Source organism: Amblyomma maculatum, chromosome 11 (assembly GCF_055883805.1).
Source record: "Amblyomma maculatum isolate TAMU_Amacu chromosome 11, ASM5588380v1, whole genome shotgun sequence".
NCBI classification, from domain to species: domain Eukaryota; kingdom Metazoa; phylum Arthropoda; class Arachnida; order Ixodida; family Ixodidae; genus Amblyomma; species Amblyomma maculatum.
The window spans coordinates 96,323,850-96,345,371 of NC_139354.1; the positions used below are offsets into that span (position 1 = coordinate 96,323,850).

At 44.9% G+C, this 21,522-nt stretch overlaps 1 protein-coding gene across 3 annotated transcripts in view; it reads left to right on the plus strand.

Moving 5' to 3' along the window:
- Positions 1–21,522, plus strand: part of LOC146174445 (uncharacterized) — a 93,199-nt gene that overhangs the window by 13,975 nt on the left and 57,702 nt on the right. The window contains exon 3 of one of the 3 annotated variants that reach the window (XM_084584737.1): positions 19,426–19,565. The exons of the other annotated variants lie outside the window; for them this stretch is intronic. Coding sequence (XP_084440863.1) covers positions 19,426–19,565 — 140 coding nt within the window. The remainder of the gene's footprint in view (positions 1–19,425; positions 19,566–21,522) is intronic. 3 annotated transcript variants of the gene reach the window in all.

Here is a 21,522-nt window from a genome sequence, read left to right on the forward strand (position 1 = left end):
AAAATGTCCAGGGGATCGAAAAGGAAGCCAATCTTTACCTATCCCAGCTGTCTATCTGGCTCGAGAACAATAGTTTACAGCTGAACACGCACAAAACAAAGTTTATACTATTCAAACCAGTTAACAAAGTTTCTAAAGAAAACATTACACTTAAATACAGAATGGAATATATTGATCAGGTGTCTACACAAAAATTTTTAGGTGTCTGGTTTAACGAAGATTTATCCTGGACTCCGCATATTAATCACCTTCTAACCGATCTTTCCCGTGCCGTAGGTTGTATTAGCCGTATAGCTCCTCTTATCCCTCTCTGGCTTAAAAAAACTTTGTATTACACATTATTTTACTCGCGTCTACTTTATGCAATATTAGTCTGGGGTACCACGACGAAAGGAAATTACGATAGGCTGCTTGTACTGCAGAAGCGCATTCTACGTCTATTTGAAAACTACAAATGTAAAATAAGTGACTTGCCAACCCAGCCACTCTTCCTAAAATATGATTTATTACCAGCCAACAAGGTATATTACTTTAAACTGATGCAAATCATCCATAAAAGAAAGCTGTACACAAGGTACACAGATATATCTCCGCATTATAGCTTTCGAACCCTTGTACATAAAACAAAAAAAGCCAGAACCAATTATGGCAAACAGGATATTGAATATCAAGCAGTAAAATTACTAAACCTTCATGAACACAGGATTGATCTTACGTTACCATTTAATTCCTTCAAATCAGCATATAAAGCATTCCTAAAGACCACGGAATATATTTATTGAATATAGGTGCACCCATCTGAATCCAAATGATCAGTTTTCGTTTTTCTTGATTTTTTTTTCCTTACAGTCTATGTCGTCATGATATTTCCAGTCAAATACAGATCCATATTTTTATTGCATTTTTGTTCTCATCTTCGCGCTGTCGCATATTCTCTTATGTGTTTGTTTCGCTCCAAGGTGGTGTTATACTGTAAACTGCATTGTGTGTTCCTATGTAACTTGTATATCTATTTTTTGTTTTTTTAATTTGCTGTATTGTTAATCAGGACATTTCCCTTTGTATGCGTCGTAACGTGTTGCCTGTTGCGAGCTGCACATGGGAGACGAGGCCTTGTCAGGTTACACACCTTTTGCCTCGTCTTCCACTTTCACTTGAAAGGAAAATAAAGTGAACTGAACTGAACTGAACTGAGCTTGGGTGCGGCCCATCGCGTCGCCCGGCAAGAGCCGTATTGCGCCTAGTTCTCATCGCCACCGCTACGTGACGAGTCCGGGCGCAGAGCTGCGCTCAGCGGCGGTGGCTGTGCTTTCATTTCGGCGTCCGCGTGGTCGGCGCTTGCTCAGTTTAGGCTTCATGAGCGGCGTCTCAAACATTATGTGATGCTACGTGCTAGTTTGCTAATGATAAGGTCATAGCGGCATGTCATCCGTTTACAACGAGAATCGAGGCAGTCGTGTGTTTCGCTGAGTGCGCACACATTTAGTTGCGTTTCAGCCACTCTAATTACGTATTAGATATTACAATCTTTAAATCGGGCAAGGTTTGGGCCTATTTATTCAGCGTGCACTTTTCTGGAAACTTACAATTCAGGACGTAGCGTGAGAACATTATTGTCCAGCCTGTTCCTCCGTTTTCACTGGAAATAATGTTGAAGTGCGTACCACCACCCAAACATACTAGCTTACACAAACTGTTGTTAAAAAAACAACACAAGACAGCCAGTTTAACGACACGCCCACAAGCTCAGGCAATTTTTTTTCGTTTGATTATGAAGCCGCGTGACGCACAGAAGACACGCAAGCTTATTTTACAAGCGAAGAACTTTCCTCAAAAAAGGTTTATGCGCAAGCGTGATTTTTTCCGCTGTCAGATTGAAGTTGCCTGTTAAGTTGGTCAGCAGTGGTCGCATTAGTTTGATTAGGTCCTTAGTGTGACTGCGGTTTCTCTCTCGCAAATCAATTCCGGAAATTGCACAAAATCGGGTAGAAGGGATGAAACCAGCATGTTGCATAACTTGCTGATTCTTCTGACCTCCGGGCACTTCATCACCTTAGTAGTGCATGGTAATTTTCATACACCTTAGGCGTTGATAAGTCAAGGGATTTGCAGGAATCACAAGGCACAAAGTTAATAAAAGGATGGGGAATTATTTAATAAAGTAAGGTATAGACACTGTAAAGTAAGCCCTAAAATATATTTAAACTTTGGTATTATACAAATTATGAAGACACGGGCAGGGACTGAAAACAGAATAAATAAAAATGTTTCATGAAATGCTATAAAAATATTCATACTTTCTCTTCAAATGAACGTGCAAGGTAACCAGCCAAGAATGCATTTGGTGCTAACTCTATGTCAGTTGCTGGTTCACACCACACATGAATGAATCCAAGCTGACTCGAAAACTCTCTCGCAGCAGATGTGATGGCAGTTGGCAAGGTACGACTTTCATAATCACAAATGCCAAGTTTTATAGCTGCCTAATTGTTGATAAGTGTATTTGCAGACTTTCGCTTGCAAGATTCCAACCTGCAGAAAGCATGGCAAACAGTGTATAATCTCACTCGATTTTTTTTTCGCTAGTGGCACCTTCAGTATGGTCTCCGAGGTGAAAACTGCAGCCATTGCGTCAACTCTGTCGTTCCCGTCTTTGAATTGCCTTAGGCTGCTAAAAAGGGAATACTGTAGGCCCGCTGTTGAGGGCCTGCTTTAGGTCGTATCGGAAGCTAAAAATAAGATTCGGGTAAATGCAATGCACTAGTAAGGCACACAGAAGACATTGATGTAAGACACTTCTTTTTTGTACTCAAACTTGCCATAAGGCATATTATATAAACTCATGTAAATGGTCTTCCGTGAGGAACCGGAGCAGGCTCCCGCTCTTAGCGTTGTCGGTGAGCCATTTAGAAAAGTCCTCTTCCCTTGTTGTGGTTAGACCCACTTCGCGCAGAATCTGTGTCCTTGATTCCCTTGTCCCAGCACAAGTCCATAGCAGGTGGCGAACATCCACTTCTGCAGCTGGTGTGGAACACTTTGGGCATGTGGTTGGTCCGATGTCAGCTTGCGATTCCCATCGGCATTTTACCGACGGGGTAAGGGCCGCCCCAGCTCTTATCCTTCTAAGGGAAACCTCCTCCAATTTCGTTAAGTTACGAGGGAGTGGGAATGTACACGGGGGAATGAGGGCACGTGTACTTTTCCTTAAAGAGGATGCTAAAATGGAAACAGCGGAGCGGGCATCGAAAGGGAGCCTGGTGGGGGGCGCATTAGTGTGTGGAACTTCGTGTGTGAGGTGGTCAACTTTTCTCTGCTCGGCGTTCTCAGCATTGTCTTGTGTCCAATGTATCTGGATGCTTATCTTTGTTTTTTTATTGAGTGCGTGGATTTCCTGGGTAACACATAGCGTCTTCGTCACTTTCTTCAGTTGTTTTATGGCGGCCAAGGAGTCTGTATAGATGTGGGCTTCTGTTATCGAATCTATTTTATTTATGGCCTCCATAGCATCGCGGATTGCATATTCCATCACAAGCGGGTCCGGGTATTCTAAAAGATATTCTTTATGTACCTTTAGTTCGCTGTGTGTTGGATCTGTAGCTGCTGTTGTACCGCCATTTTCTATAATTGATGCGTCCGTATATGCAATTAAGGTACCTGGAAGTGCATCAACCAGAGGTCGAGATGCCAGCTTTTCTTTGCGACGAAACCGAGTGGTCTTGTTTGTCGTGATAGTAGTGAATTCCCACGGAGGGGAGTCAGCCATTGGTGGTGTTCCAACTGCCACTTCGTTGTACAAGGATGCTATGAGCGTAATGTACTTTCGCTTCATATCCCTTGTTGCCTCTCGTTGTTCAGTTCATTCTGTCAACGTATTTATCTGTGCAAACTCTTGGAGAATAGGGATAGGGGTAAGTTTTGGTAAGGCCCTGATAGTGCGCATTGCGTTTCTATTTATTGTTTCCAATTTCGCCCATTTCCGCCTCGTGAGTCTTTGGAATTTGGCCTGGTATAGTGTCCTCGGCTGTAACACTGATTGTACAAGACGTCTTGCCATGTCCGCTCGAGCTCCTCCTCCCCTAGACGAAATGCGTTTTATCAAGTTTAAGGAAGTCGCAGCTACTTTTTTCACCTTATGAAGCCATTGTTTTTCTTTGCCGGATTTGTGAATTTCTAGGCCAAGAACTCTCAACTCGTCCACCTCTTCCAATGCCTGATTTCCAATCTTTAGGGAGACTCTTTGCGCTGCCAATTGTTTTCTTCCATTCTTGTTGGCAACATGAATGTAACTGGACATTTGAGGTGATAATTCCAGGCCTGCACTTTGCACGTACTCATTTATGGTATTTAAAGCCTCTTGCAGATGCCGATTCTGTCTCTCAATTTGTTTATGAACAGACCAAATCGTGACATCATCCTCTTATATCATGAACCCCACTTCTGGTATTTTAGCTAATTTCCACGCCAATGGGATCAGTGCGATATTAAATAATAAAGGTGCTAACACTGACCCTTGTGGCACGCCTCTGTTCGAGGTGTAATTGCCAATTTGTTTTCCTTTTATCCGGATAGAAAACGTCCTGTCCTTAAGCAGATTATGTACTGCTTTTATGACCTGCAAGGGAATGCCCATACATTCCATGTTGCTAAGAATCTTGGCATGTAACACGTTGTCGTATGCCTTCGCCATGTCGGTAGCCCCTACAGTGCGCACTAGGTGGCTATAAGGCGACACGTGTATGACCTCTTCAGCGAGCACAGCCAGTCCATTTTCTGTCCCAAGGTTTGTTCGGAACCCAATTTGTCGAGCATGGTATTTTTTATTACTTTCCAACCACCATGACAGGCGGGTGGCTATCATCTTTTCATAGATTTTGCAAATTGTGGGTGTTAGCGAGATAGGCCGCAAAGATTCTAGACTTGTGGGAGGTTTCCCAGCCTTTGGTATTGTTACCACCACCGAGTGTTTCCAGCCGAGTGGAATGTCTCCTCCTTGCCATACCTCATTTACGACATCCAACAAGCCGTCAACTGCGGCTCCTTCTAAATTCTTGAATACTTCATAAGGAATATCTTCATGTCTAGGCGCAGTTTTACCATTCGCTTCTTCTATAGGAGCCAATAACTCCAATTTGGTAAATGGTAATGTTATTCCTGTTTTATCAACCGCATCCACTGTCGGTGAAGGCGCCGGATAATGCGCGCGGTTCGGGAAGAAAAGGGCAGTAGCCTGATCTACAAACTCCTCTGGTGTAAGCTGTAATGCGAGTCTAATACTTTCTGCATGATCTTTAACCTGCTGCCTCTTTTCCATGCCATGGAAAGTCCTCTAGAGGGCCTTGTTAGTCGTTCCCGAGCCCAAACGACTGCACCACTCATCCCATCTTCTATGAGCCAGCTGTTGTTTATATCGGCGTGCCTGTGCCGTCACTCTGTTTAACTCAATTCTTCTTTGCACGTCTTCAGGATGGCGACCAGCCTGTATCTCGGCCCGGTTTCGGCATGCCCAAAGTTTTAGTAGGTGCAGGTCGGGAGTTGGCTGATCTTCGTTCACTGTAGTTGTAATGGTGTGATCCTTGAGTACCGTTTGAAGGGTGGTAACGAGAGTATTCGGGCTAACTGAATGCGTTCGAGTATCCTGCCGTACACCATCCCAATGTGTAACAGACGCTTTCTTTCCAATTTTATTCATATGTCCCAAATTAAGACCAATACTAATGGGGACATGGTCACTACCCCACGCATCTAATTCCGCCTGCCATTGTGGTGCACCAGGGCCCTTCCACCACGACAAGTCAGGTGAGCGTGTTGGTGTTGCAGGTAGTGTTGCGACTCCTGGATGATTTAGCAGTGTAAATTCCATTTCTGTGAAGCCAGTATGAACTTGATCACCCCTTTTAGAATCGTAATCATATCCCCATACGGTGTGCGGAGCGTTAAAATCTCCACCGATTAGTATCGCAATTCCAGGGTATGAATGGCGAATATGCTTAACCCATCCAAGATTAAGTACTGTGTTTCTTGGCCGAGCGTAAACGGACACTAATATAAGGGGCGTTTTGTTCGGACGCGTGTGTACAGCAACTACTTCCTGCTGAGTGTTGCACCACTTGATCAAGTCAAGTGGCGTTTGGGGAATGTTGGCCCTAATATAAACTGCAGCTTTTCCTGGTGTTTCGGCTTCTGCTCTTGCTCGTTTATCATGAAGAAGGACACTGGTACCCTATATATCCTGTTATTGTATATAACCTATTGTGCTCCTGTATCAAGAACGCCCATGAATGTAGCTTGCCGTACAATAATTTAGCATTTATTTCCCCAACTTTATTACAGAGCCCTCTGCAGTCCCATTGTGTAATCTGTTGCCACTTGTTTCGGCTACTTCTATCCATGATGTAAGCTGCTCTGAACGAGGTGTCAGTTGCGTAAGTGTGTCCAGTACCGCCTTCCAAATAGGTATGTTATCGGCAGGTTTACAATTCAGAGCATCCACTAACCTTGCTGTCGTACTGCCTGCAAGCGTTTCTTTGTTTTTCTGAGCTCTCCTTTCGTCGTTGGGCTATATGTGCTTTCTTTTGTCGCAGCTGTGCAATTTGTGCTGAAAGCATCGCAATTTCTTTTTCTATTGCATCCTGCTGGCCTGTGCAGTCTTTAAGGTCCGGAAAATCATCAGCAGTGAATGCCACTGTGCTCCGTTTTGTGCGTCGTCCATGTTTTAGCGTAGAAGCAAAAGATGCACTGTTCTGTGCAACCACCTCAACAGGCTCTTCTTCTTCTAGCGGGTCATCAAACAGCTGTTCGGCCAGAGTTGCAAATCTGTTTTTAACCATTAGCGGTGCATATTGTTTATGACGTCCAGCCCTTGCTAACTCAAGCTTTCGCTTTTTTGTCGGACACTGAGATAAGTGATATCTTGATCATCAGGTTTGCATAGGCCGCATTTGATTTTCGCTTCTCCAGATTCAGTTATGTATTCGGGGTTAACTCCATATGGACAAAATTTCTGCATATGGCCTTCTCTGTAGCACCTGTAACAGTGAGCCGGTCTAGGTTTGTACGTTTTAAGTCGCACTATGCGGCCGTTGTAGTAAAATCTGTCCGGAAGAGTATGTGGTCCCTGTAATGTGATGAGAAAAGTGCCTCTGTTCCCCATACGACGTGCGGCTAACACAGTATGTGTTCCTGATATTAGGTCTCTGGCCACCGGCTCCGGGGAATCTTGTAGGTCTAGGTCATAGAGGACACATCACTGAGTATTTGGACCTGACGCAAAATACGTCTGGACAGGAAGATACTCCTCTGTCGTGATTGGAATCTGTGTTACTGTGGTCATTTTGCGTGCATCCTCAATGGTGGCTAAATGTACTGTGACAGTATTACATGCCCTGTGGCTTACAAACCCCTGGTAACCTGTGGTACCAAGCGCTGCGTCTATTACTCTCTGCATTGTTCTGGTGGGTATCTTAGTGATGTCAAACTGCACTGTAGGTCTGATATGCACTCTGAAGGATTTCTGCAAGGCTGATGTTGGATAAGCAGATGCTAGCTTATCAGGGGCGGCCCTTACCTTCTTTGACGGTGGTGTGTTGACTGGTGGCCCAGGTAGTTTGACCAGCCGGGGTGTCCGTTGAGAAGCGTTAGTGACGACTTCCTGTTGCACATCCATAGCCTGATGTGTATCGTTTAGCTCGGGTAGCGGCCCGAGCGTTGTCCTCGTATTCGAAGTAATGTCTACGTTGCTCTGTGGCCAAGTGCTAGCTCCAGGTAAAGGCTCGTTACCGCAGCCTGCCGTTTTGCTTGCAGAAGTCACAGCGACTACCGGAGGGTCCATTGGCGTCCCCATTCTTGCCATATTATCAGAGCTGCGGCTCCGCGGAGCCCCAGTAGGCCTAGCAGCAAGGCCGCGTCGGCATTCTGCAGCGTCTACCCGGAGGGCTGTGTCCTTGACGATCTTCTTGCCACGCACGGGTTGTTTGGCCTTTATGCTCTTCTTCAAGAGTTTGATGGCCGCTGTGTGGGCGCGGACTGCAGACGTAGTTCGAAATCTTACTGGACACGATGTAGCCACGGTGCTCAGCGACACGTCTTCTAAACGGTTTCTTCAGCTTCGTCTTCCTTTGATACTTGATGTGATCAAGAAGGTACTTAGTTTGCGCCACTGTGGATCTGGTTGTCATGATTGTTGCTTCGTACGTCTGGTTAGCCATTGCTGCGAGGTGTCTCGTTAGACCTGAATGTCTTCGATATGGCAAAGTCCAACTCTAACCAAGAGAGCCACTCGTCATCTGACAAATAGAGCGGCTCCTCTTGGTGTCTCCGTGGCTTCACTTATACAATGTTGGGCAAGGCATACCACTTGGTGTCATTGTAATAAAAGTAATCGTGGCAGAGCTAGCTTTAAACACACATGCTTCAGGATGACACGGAGGGTTGCCAAGGAGGAAATGAAGTGTAGCTATAACAAGTGAGGAAAAAATATCTATTGGCCTGCGCACATTCATTTTTTCGAGGTTGTTTGGCTCAACATGATCCCGCGAGTAACTTAACTTATAATGTGGGCAGTTCTAGAACACGGAGAGACGGCTGAAGGAAGCAGGATCTTCAGTTTTTTGTTCTTCCTGTTCTCGTCATGTGTGAAGTGCAGTGAGTATACCAGTGACTTGTCACTCAGCTCCCACCGACTTTCTTTTCTGTCCAAGCCCTCCCGAGATGTGTTTTTCTGTCATGCTGCTCGACGTTATGAATTGCACTTGAACTCATGGTAACCAATCTTTTCTTGCTTTCGTGGTGCAAAGCGGCACACAGCATTGCCTGACATGTGCTGCATACGCTTAGGACGCTATTGACACAGGCACCGATGACACGCATGCAGAACTATCAGAATCACGCAGTTATGCTGAGTAGTCAAAAGGAAAACACGCGCCAACACAGCGAGCGCGTTCATTCCGCGTCGTCTGCTCGTCTGTGCCGGCGGCGCTTCGTCATGGAGTGGTGGAGCCCCCGCGGAGAATGATGGCAGAAACTGTAACTTCTCCCAATACGCGCTTCCCCAGCCATTGAGGCGCGACGTGACGGTACAGTGTCTAGTCACTGTAGTGACGGGCCGCATCAAATGCGCTTCCATTGAGCGGCCGTGCAATTACAATCTTCTAGATCTTTATTTTTTGGTGCCTTTTCGCGAAGTGTCCTTAGCACCGCTCAAGTGAGCGCAGCGAAGAGTGGCTAGCATACTGTTCATCGAACACCGTTAACTATACCAAGTAGCACGCAACGGGCAGCCCCTGTGGGCCCCGCTGGGAGTGATGAGGCTCGTGCGAGCATTCTAACATATATGTTGGCGCCACCATGGGCCATATGTGAGGCAGCAGAAATGGGGCTTGCCTTTCTTGACCCTATGTGGCTTCCATATGGGCATCAGTTGTGCCAGGGCTCACCACACTTTAGGACCTAGATCGCATCGGTTCCTTGTCGGGTACTTGATGGCAGATCCAGCCTTAATATGTGTTCCATGGTAAAATGTCGTGTTAGCCCAAGTTAAGCCGCGTGAACAAACCCAGTTTAGGTCCTCATATTTTGTGGTGTGAATGAAAATCCGGCGTGTCCACATGTTACCCGCCGTGGTCCCATGTATTTATTTTTAGGCAGGCGCAACATGGACGTGGGCTCTATGCAGAAAATGCCTTGACAAGCCCATCTGAAGCTGCCCGCGAAAACCCGCTGTCCGCACCATATCGATTTTGGCATGGAAAAGCAGGCATGTCCGCATACGACCCACAAATGTCTCTTAATTGTAGGGAACTTGAGGGCAGGTGCAACCTAAATGTCGCCTCTGTGCAGGACTATTCCCTCAAGTGAGATGGGGTACCCAGCACAAATGCACAGACGCATCATACTGTAGCCGAAAAAGAGGAGTTCCGTCTTTTTTCTTTACCAGCACAACAGGTGCGGCCCAGGTCTGTTTGAAGGCTGGATGACATCGTCATGTAGCATTTCCCGCACTTGTTCCTGCATTTCTTCTCTTTCCTTCTGGGAAACTCGGCACGGTGCGGTGGTTGGCGAATCGGGTGGGCTGCACCATCGACAATAATTCTGTTTCGCGACGGTCCTCTGGCGAACCCTGGATGTCGTTGAAAAACTCCCGCGGTAACGATACCAAAGTTCTAGTAGTTGGCTTGTCTGGGACGGGCTCAAGGTTTTTCTCGATGTCCAGTTCCAAAGGAATTTCTTCGTGCTGTTCTGGGATATATCCCTACTCAGGAATTACAACAGTCCCGCTAGCGCCGCTTATCTCTTCTATATGGGCTAAAAATGCCTTTTTTGTCACGTGCTGCGACTCGTTCCTAAAGTTCATCACGAAGATGTTGGCACATCCTTCCTGGACATCGGCTATTCCTCTCGCAACACCAATTACCTTTGATAGCAACATTTGTATATTTCTTTCCAGGAGGCCCTCGCCACATGCCGCGGTCTCGGCTCGAACAGGTAGGAATACTGTCGAGAGCAGTGGCAAGTTCACATGTTCGGCATCTACTTTAAGCGCAACTGGGGTGGCTGTACGAAATCTTGGCGATGGAGAACGGGCTCGGAGGGTCCACTTATTCTGCCCTACATCGATTACTGCACCATATTCACGGAGAAAGTCCATTCCTAGAATAACAATCTTGGAGCAATTCTATATGATCAAAAATGTGGTGTGGCACGTCTCACCGTGAATTTCGATGCGGGCGGTGCATTATGCTACAGGCATTATGAGGTGACCTCCTGCGGTTTGTATCGGAGGCCCATCCCACTGGGTGGTCACTGTCGGCGACATAACCTTCCACTGAATACCGAGTAATCGGCACCAGTGTCAACGAGTGCAGTGACCGTGTGAGCGTCGATTATAACGCTTACAAAAGGTAGCATGCAAAAGTTATCATTCAGAAAACTAAAGCAAACTCTTTAGTCACCTCCTAGATTAGGCCACTTCGATCAAAATGCCGACACTGAACTCCACACGGACGCCAGCAGCAAAGGACTAGGGGCAGTGCTTGTACAATTCCAGGATGGCACTGAGCGGGTTATTGCGTACGCCAGCCGAACTGTTTCCAACGCGGAAGTCAATTACTCGACAACAGAAAAAGAATGCCTCGCCATCATCTCAGCCATAACCAACTTTCGGCCTTATCTGTACGGCCGCCCGTTTCGTGTGGTCACCGACCATCGTTCGTGCTGCTGGCTGGTAAATCTTAAGGATCCCGCGGGCCGGCTTGCAAGGTGGAGCCTTCGGCTACAGGAGTAAGAAGTCACGGTCGTGCATAAATCCGAAGAAAACATCATGATCTCTCGGGCACCCGTGGGACAATCGCCAGAAGGCGCAGATGAGGAAGGCAGCTTCCATGGGGCCTTGAATCCTGACGATATGACCGATTGGCAATGACAGAATCCACAGCTTCGTCAAGTGATAGCGCATCTGGCAGGAGACGAAGATGCGGTACCTCGGGATTTTCTGCCTATTCTCTTCGCATTTAAACCCAGAATGGTGTCTTGTACAAGAAGAATTTCGGCAGCAGCCAGAGATCGTGGTTTCTTGTCGTGCCGGAAGACCTGCACAGTGAAGTCATTGAAGCGTGCCGTGACGATCCTACCGCTGGTTATCTAGGCTACACCAGAACACTTTCGCGTATTCGAGAAAAATATTTCTGGCCGAAACTCGCAAAGTACGTGCGTCAATATACAAAAACCTGTTGCGAGTGCCAAAGGCGAAAAACACCTCCTACGCGACCGGCGGGTCTTCTCCAGCCAATCGAACCACCGAGTGCGTCATTTCATACGATGGGAATGGATTTTGTGGGCCCATTTCCGACGTCGCAATCAGGCAACAAGCACACTATCACAGCCACGGAATATCTAACACGCTACGCGGAGTCCCGCGCACTACCGTCGGGAACGGCTGCTGAGGCAGCCAAATTTTTCATCGAAAGTATTGTCCTCCGGCACAGTGCCCCAGCGGTGCTGATTACTGACCCTGGCGCCGCTTTTGTGGCGCAACTCACTCAGGAGATCTTGCGCCCTAGCTGCACCAGCCATCCCGGAACAACAGCTTATCATCCTCAAACAGAACTATAGCCAAAATGATCGTCATATACGTGGACGTCAACCATCGGAACTGGGTAGAGGTACTGCCTTATGTCATGTTCGCTTATAATACCGCAGTCCAGGAGGCCACCCTATGTCCTTCTTCTGGTTGGTGCATGGAATCCAAGTCACCACCATGCTTGACGCTATGCTGCCTCACGCACCGCCAGACGACGTAGCCGATGATGCATGGCTAGTATGCGAACGCGCAAAGGAGGCTCGGCAACTGGCCAGACTCCACATATAACAGTAACAGCGTACCGATGCTCGTTACTACAACCTCCGGAGACGTGATGTCAATTTCCGTCCCGGAGACAAGGTGTAGGTGTTGGCACCGGTTCGCCGTCGAGGGTGTTCTGAAAAACTTATGAAGCGGTATTTCGGACCGTACACAGTTGTTCGTCGTGTCGGTGAACTTAATTACGAGGTGCTTCCCTGCGTAACGCAACCGTCGTCACACCGTTCCTCGCGTCCTTACATTGTGCACGTAGTGCGCCTTTAGCCGTATTACCAGTGATCACCGAGAACCCTTCCTTCTGCTATAGCAAACGTTCCGAGACTGTGTGTGCTTCTGCGCGGCGGTTAATTAATCTTGTGTTTAGCATTAGGGCGATGCTTCCTTTCGGAGGGAGGTAGTGTAGCCGAATAAAAGGAAATGCGAGTGTTCCATGAAGAAAGAAGACGCTGATGCGGGTGATGGTTTCGGTGTTCTGGGTGTCCCCACCATCGCGCTGGTTCCTGCTCCCACCCTGCTAACCTGCGGTTGCTTTCATCGTCCCGTCCTCTGGCTAGGACGTGACAATATTGTCGCGGCGGGGCTGGAAAGCGGGCGCGTCCACGCGCGGGGCCCATTGGTCCCATCTCGGCGACTTGAGCGGAACCTAATTGTAATAGTTGACGTAATGCTGAAAACACGTCTTGTAACAAAGCGGCGGAAACCCCGAAAAACCGCTTGAGGTCCCACATAGGCATGCGATGATGGAAAACTAGCGTCCTCACATGGTTTCCGCAGGAGTTTGTTGTAGAGCGTTTGATGGCAGGTGAAACATGAATTGTGCTCTATACCACAAAATCCGCTGTATAATCCATATTGATATTACCCGAGTTATAAGACGGGCGTGCCCATATGCTTCAAGCACACTTCCGTTTAGGCAACTTGTATACAAGTGCAAAACAAATATCGTATCTCGGCGGGAAATGCCTCCACTAGACTAAATGGTGATGAAATGCGTGTGCATCCACAGCCTGAACCCCCAGTCGCTTGTCGCAACTTGAGAGCAACGCATTATAAAATTGGACACATTGCTAAACAACAACTGCTAGCGCTGCTGTGTCGCCCCATATGCAACCACTTTACATCCGTTATCAGCTATTTTGGAGCTGGGAAACTTAGAAGCCCACACATTTCCCGCAAGGGTTTTTTGTACAGTATTTGAGGGCAGCTGCTATATGATGCGTGGTATATGCGGCAAATTGTCACCAAGCCCAATTGTGGCTGCCCATAAAAAGGTGAAGAATCACGTTAAGCCTAAATGGGGCTGCCCACACTTAGGAACATCGGTCCCACATTGGCCGAAGTTGGACTGACACCATCGGCATGCCATCATTTTTTTTTTTTGCATGCATGGTTTCATGTTCTTAATGCGGATTATACCAGCTCAGAATTTCATTGTTGAGGACATGATATTTTCTTCCATGCATATTTACGCAAAGAATTCCAAACAACATTTTAGGGCTCCTGCTCTTCCCTACACTGTTAAATATGAGACCATGTATTTTAAAAATTGCTCCCCTTTATCCGGCTGCAGTGCGCAACTTTCGACCCTCCGCAGTTTAGTGTGGTTTGTAACACATGCGCTTGTCTGTATCCTCTCATTCTGCGTATACAAATTGTCGAGATAAACGTTTTACAAATCTAAACCGCTGAGCTAATACTGGGGCTGCGTTAGCAGTTTGTTGAACCAGGGTAGGCTCCCACATTCCACCAATGATGACGGAAATGAATGTAGAGATTGCTTTCTACAAGGTTAGCTTTTAAAAATTAGTGCATTATAATATTTGTGAAGTCAATCATGATGGGAGCACGTAGAGCTGTAGAAGCCCACACAGTGCCCACATCAACCTTCAAAAGCGATCTCAGGGCTAGCCCCATTGTGTTTACATCTTTTGGATCATGAATCATCATAATCATCATTAGATCCTGAATCATCCGATTACATCATAATTGGTAGGGCTAGCGAAGAAAAAAATTGGCCATACGTGGTCATACTTCCAACACTTATATGCCCGGCCACGGTGCCCGACCTGTAAAAATGAAGATGTTGAGGCCGACATCCACCACTTTTGTGGGACTGCCCAGCACTCAAACCAACACGAATCCGGCACTTGAGCATAGCTGGCCTTTCAGAAACCAATCCTGCCTCACATGTCACTTTGATGCAGGGACCTCATCATCGCTCATTTCTGGATTTCGTAAAATCAGCCAACCTTTTTCCATTCATTTAACCATTTATTCATCCTTCATCTCATACCCTACTGATGCCCTGAGGCAATAAATATCAATTAAAAAAATTGGCTGAGGTTTAGCGAAGGTTAAGCCTGGTTATATCGAAGCAAAAAGCTTTGGTGATGCTGATAGTTTAGCTTATGGTTATGCTTTAAGATTTTAGCCTATGGATATGCTTATGGTTATGTTTTATGATTTAGGCTATGGATTGCTTACAGTTTAACTTGGACATGCTTGTGATTTAACTTATGGATATGCTTACGGTTAAGCTAATGGTTATGCTTTAGGTGTTTCAGACTCCGCTTTGCTGCGTTGTTTAGCGGGACGTTCTTCTCGAGTTTTCAGGTGCCTCGGACGCTCATTGATCTTTCAGCCTTTTGTTTCTTCTTTCCTTTTCAGCCAACTCCCGTGGCAGCACTTCTTTATCGGTAGTATGTATCGGCGGCATGCTTAAGACGCTTTGTGAATACTTTTATTTCAATGTAATGTTTTTGGCTAGCACGGCGCTGTAATTTTGTGGCTAAAATTTGTGGATGCTTGGGAATGAAAGTGCAAACAGAGAAAGGAGAGTCTTAGTGGAGGGCTACGAAGTAATATCCACCACGGGGATATTTACCGTGCGCTGTAGATGCCAGTGTATGTTAAACTTACCCAGGTGGTCGAAATCACTCCATAGCCCTCCAACTAAGACTCCCCTTTTTCTCTTTCGACATTCACTCCCACCTTCCTTCCTTCGCTTATGGCGTGGTTCATGTTTCCACATAGCAGTGTGAGAGAGACTCCGCCTTTCCCTTCTTGCAAAGGAGTAGGCGGCGGCCACCTGCACCGTGCGTGACGCCAATCGGGCTCTCACATACGCGGGCTCACCGAAGCGTGGTGTCGACTAGCGCAGCGAAGCTTTTCGCTTCAAACTGCCCGTCTACAGGGGCCTGCCCAAAAAAGTACAAATTACGCCAGATGAGCCAAATTGGTTGGCTACGCACATCAAGGAATGTAGGCTTAATGGGTCAACCCAATATGGGCTGGCTTCATCGGGTCCTGATAGGACGAATTTCCGAGTAGCGCACATTGCGTGACCCACCTGCGGCCTGTATGGGCTAGTAGGGCGTGGGCAACTGAAAAAACACCCATGAGGGCCCCCTTCGGGGATCAAGCAGGCAAGTCCAATTTGGTCTTGCCCCTGCTTTTTCCATCTGCGCATCATATAGGTGTGAAAAGGGCTGACTCAGTACATATTCCGACATCTGGCCATCAAGGAAACCACTTGGAGAATTTTAGAGCCGATGCAAAGAAAATTTGGGCTTTGTGTAGAAAAAGTCTCGCTTATCTAATTGGGGCTAATCTGATTACGAAAAAGCATTTGGCTCAGTAGAAACATCGCCAGTCATACAGGCAATGCAAAATCAGGGTGTAGACGAGCCGTATGTGCAGAATACTATGCAGAATACTAAAGTAATGTTCAACAGCCTAGGGAAGGAATACCGGTTTACAATAGGTAGCGAACCACGGGAAGTAGTAGGTGAATATGTTTACTTAAAAGAGATAGCAACCGAAAATCCAGATCATGAAATGGAAATAACTAGGAGAAAGATGGAGCCTATTTGGCATGTATTCGCAGAATATGACTAACAGCGTATCGCTGTCGCTCAAGAGGTAAGTATACAGCAGCTATCTGTTATCTGTACTCAACTATAGGGCTTAAACATGGAGGCTCACGAAACGGGTTCTACTCAAACTGAGGACAACGCAGAGGGCTATGGAAATAAAAATGTTAGGTGTAAGTTTAAGAGATGGAAAACGTCCAGAATGGGCCAGAAAAACACCTCGAGTTATAGACAATCAGTGGAAATCAAGAAAAAATGGGCATGTGCGTAGGGCGCAGGGAGAACAACCGATAATCGCTTAGAGTAAGAAATTGGATTACAAGGGAAGCAAGGAAAGCATAGCAGGAGGAGGCAGAAAGCTAGGTGGGCGGATGATGTTAAGAAACTCGCAGTGGTCAAATGGATGCAGCTAGCACATCTGATTATATGGAAGAATATGGATGATTTATTTGCCCTGAAGGGGGTATATGCCGGCCAAAGTCGATGATGATGATGATCTTGGATGATGGCTGGTGATATATGAGTATTGTTCCAATCTGTTCGGTTTCTGTAAACAGGATGTTCTAAGTTTTCTATTTGCAACGGACATCGTGCTGTCGAGTAAAATGAATCAACTGCGAACACTTACAATTATATCTAGCTACAAAAAAGAAATCCACATTCACTATGACAACATTACAGAATCTCTTCGTAAACTTTCAGATATATTTCTTACTGCCATGCAAATATGCATTCTTAGACATATACAACTGAATACACTCCTGACTCCTTCCCAATCGTTTCTATGCCCCAATCAGACATTTCCCCGCATGCCCACATTGTTTTTAACTTTATGCAATCGTAGAACATTGCATGTTTTCACGCCCAGTCGGAATTCAATCGGCTCACTTCCCACACTTTCCTGTAATGTGGCGGGCTTGATTAGCCTCTGACGAGCTGAAAGATCAGTGGACCTTGGTGAACCTTGCCCAGGACATTCTTGACACTTATAAATGTGTTCAACAAAGTTGTTTCCTCCTCCTCATCCAAATATATTTATTGCTGACATTATAACTATTAAACTGAGAGATGAACGATATGTCCCTTTACGTTCTACGCTTCCATTTCACAAAGATGTCACTATAGGGCCAGACTATGAGTAGTGTTTCAGGGAATAAATTAAGTATCTTGGATTCTAGGACTGCCATGAATAATTAACCCAATCAGCATGAATCGAGTATCTATGCTGGTTCTGAATATATGTAGGTAATAAGTTGAAGCCAACTCGAAATAATTTAACGTCATGAATGGGTTAAGCAGCGATAAACTTCTCACACATGAGGATGGGGGTTTTAATTCTTGCTTGAGAGAGGGCGTCGATAGCTGCAATGATAGAGACGTTGGTGTAGAGAGCCGTAAAATGAAGTGTTACAAGAATGCAGTCATCTGAAAGGTCGGCATAGTCATAATTAAGCTCTGGTCATCAAAGTTAAATGTGTCCTGCATAAACGAAAGAAGCCGAGTCGGGAGGGCTGCCAGGTGATGATATAAAAATATTGACAGGGTTTACGTCATCATTATATATTTAAAAAGAATCAGCCTTCCCAGAATGTCTTTAGTAAACATTGTTTCTGTCAAAACCTTCTCAATTTTAGGCAATAGGTGCGAGTTACCTGCTTGTTTGTTTGAGGGTTTGAGAAATTTTTAATGGTTCAGTTATAATTTATATTATTGCTCAGTGTGACTTTACTGAAAAATAATGTCGGATCGCTAACTCTTTATAGTGATAAGGGTTGATAAGCTGTGTTCTACACGTACCTATCTAGGCTTTTCCTTTGCAGTAATGAGTAGCTCATTATTTCTTGCTACAAACTATGTAAGATAAAATTGCGGAACAGAACAGTCAAGGGTTTAGCGAGTAGGAGATTGCATATAGGCGAAAGACCATTCGAGGGAGGACGTATTGAGGGGAACCTTAAGGCTTTCTTGTCGTCTCATTAAAGGTGAAGCTTAACTTCCTAATAATTTAACACATTAAATAAAACAGCAGCCATGTAATCGGTGTACAATACCCAAGGGGGCTGTATGCTTAAGGATCTTTGTCAAAAATAGAGCATCTAAAAACCGTGAGCCATTTGAAGATATTGAGTATAACCTGAGTTATAACCTCATACAATGACGGCAAACATTGAAGCACCAACCAAATAGCCGCCCTGTTGCCTCACCTCCTCATTATTTCTTTGTAATTTTGCAATTTTAGAAAACGTAAATGCCCCTGAAGAATAAAATACCTAACTGACTTTCAGCTAACAAAGAGCTTGGGGAATAGATTAGGTTGTTATGTTTTTCTCGATGAGTTAAACCAATGATGTCGTTTGTATATATATAAATATATATATATATATATATATATATATATATATATATATATATATATATATGTATATATATAAATATATATATATATATATATATATATATATATATATATATATATATATATATATATATCTATTGACATGAGAAAAGAATACAAACATCCTTTATTTACTTGGGCTGCAAAAACTGAGAAAAGTTTTATTATTATTTCACTGATGATCTTTTGATACACTTCGGCAATACGGTTTAGTTTGTGGAGTTTAGCGTCCCAAAGTGACTCAGGCTATATGAGACGCCGTAGTGGAGGACTCCGGAAATTTCGACTGCCTGGGGTTCTTTAACAAGCACTGATATCGCACAGCACACGGACGCCTCTCCGTTTCGCCGCCATGAAAACGCAGCCGCCGAGGCCGGGATGAATTCCGGCTTCCTTGGGCACAGTAGTCGAGCGCCCTAACTGCTGCTCCACCCCGACGGGGAAAATTTACGCAATATATTTGCATCTTACAGCAGTAAGCAATAGTCAGTAGAATTTTCTATCAATACACTAGAGCAGAAGGAAAGAAAAGCGCGACAATACAAGCGTTTTTAGGATTAACAATGCAATATCGTGGCTTTCGAAGATGAAAGAAAAATAAGCATCTTTTTTTTCATTTTAATTGAGGTCTGGTCTTCTGCGCTGTTGTCAAGTTGTCCCAATTTCATGTCTACTAAGAGCGATTTGATTGTAAGAGCACTCAGTCGAGCGTACTCAGCCAACATGAAGCTGCTATTAGTGCACGAATGTTCTATTTCTGAGGCAGTGCTCTTAGCAAAAGATTACATACTTTGTAAACATTTCAGTGCAATCCATTTGCAAAAAATCGAGTTTGCCCTCGAGGATGTCACTGCTTCCCAGAAGTAAGCTCGCCGAGAACCGGAATGTGCCTGGATTCAAGCCTGCCGCTGCCTCCTTCGTTCGGACCACCACCCAGCCCAAGCAAGTGAGTTAAAAATTGACAAAGTTGTAATGTGATCTACCAGTGCTGAATAAATGGGCAATTTGAACAAAGGTATAGAGATTGCTAAAAACGGCAGCTTGTTAGCTTGGCTTAGTTTCTAGTAATCAGTAGAGGAAGTCCTTACAGCCTACCTTTCATTTTACTATGTCACACTCTTCACTGTGGCTTTGAGTCATGAAATGGCTTTTCGGCGATAAGCAGGAACCTCTGTTCCTCTATATGTTTCCGTCGCGGTTCAGTATACTCGGTTACCTTACTTTTATTATATTTCATTTCATTTTACTCAAATCACCCCTGCCGTGAAAGATGTTTCATATCATTCCACTATTTTACAGCCAAGCAATTCATCGATAAATTAGAGCAGACCGTCGGCATTAACGCTGGAAGCATGTACCTCACTTCACTTGTAGACCCTCAATGAAATTGTGCACTACGACGGGAGTGGGAGCGGCTAATAGAGTAAAGTTTCTGTCTATGAATTTGCCTAGAGTCAGAAAACCGCAACAATTGCTCCAAAAAAAGACATCGAGAAAAGAAGGCGGAAGAGGAAAGGCAGGGAGATTAACATAACACGACGAGATGGATTTAAAAGCCGTGCCAGGTGAATAATATGCCGCTACTGACCGAAAGACCAAATACTGGTATTAATGGTGAATGTGGCAAATCCCGAATATCAGTCCTTGGAAATAAAGATAGGGTGGGGGTATTCGATAAAAAGTGCAGTCTTATTGGAGGGCTGGACACGCTTATCAAGGTGATATGCAATATTTTCTGCAAATTTAAGAGAGAAATATGAAACTGAATGATGATGAGAAGGAAGCTCCTCAGCAAAGATTATGTGACAAAAATGGGAGGGCTGAAGACAAAATACTTGGTACTATAGCACATATGAGATGAAAGCAGTGTTTTGGCGATGGGAAGATTATTTATCCCGCAGTGTTGATAAACAATCTTCCGATCATGATGCATTGTGTGCAATAACGACGCAAGACACGTGCACTGGCCCGTGAAGGATATTCTCTCCACCACTTGTAGAAAGGAGCAGAAAAACGGGATGCCCCGCCCCCCCCCCTTTATTTTAACAAAAAAGTACTTACATTGTAGCGAAGCAGGCAAGGTGCAATGACACAGATAGCAAAAGAGGAGAGAAACTCGAAGAAGGAAGATCCCCACTGCAAAACAGAAGTATAGTGTTTATGAAGGCAAAATAAAGTATATGTTTTCATGAGTTGGACAAAGTGGAAAATGAGGGCTAGAAAAGAATGCTCAGCAGTATAAGCCGGTAAAGAAAAATAGGTTACCAGAGGAAAGCAAGTCCTTCGTGAAGAGATGTCGTGGTGGAATAATTTTGAACATGCTTCTGACAGGCGCTACTTTGTAGGTAACATGGTTGGCTACATATAGTAAATCGTAATAAAGCAGACGTTAATGCGTTCAAAATTTAGAGACCAATTAGTTTGTAGTGCGCTACTTGGAACATATTACAAAAGACACACCTTATTAAGTCAGACAACTTCAAACATCAATTAACTGGGAGGTTAGGCAGGATATCGTAAAGCCTGTTCTACAATAGATGATACCCACTTTATGAATGAGGAGATAGGTTACGGTGCTAAAACAACTGTTATATACTAAGTTGATAGATTACAGGAAACCATTTCACCCTTAGCAGCTAAGCAGGTGTTGGGCAGTCAGGATGTGACGGAATCATACATAAAAGTTCTTAAATATACTTATAGCACTTTAAAGCAGCCGTAGTTCTCCGCAAAGGAGATATTAAATTTCCACATGACAAAATGTTATTGGAGCATACACAATATTTATAATACTATTCACAGCTTTATTACAGGAAGTATTCATACCCAGATTGAGAACTATTTGAGATAAGGTTAGATGAAAGTGCCTCTGAAATTTGCTGCTCGCTGATAAATCTAGACAA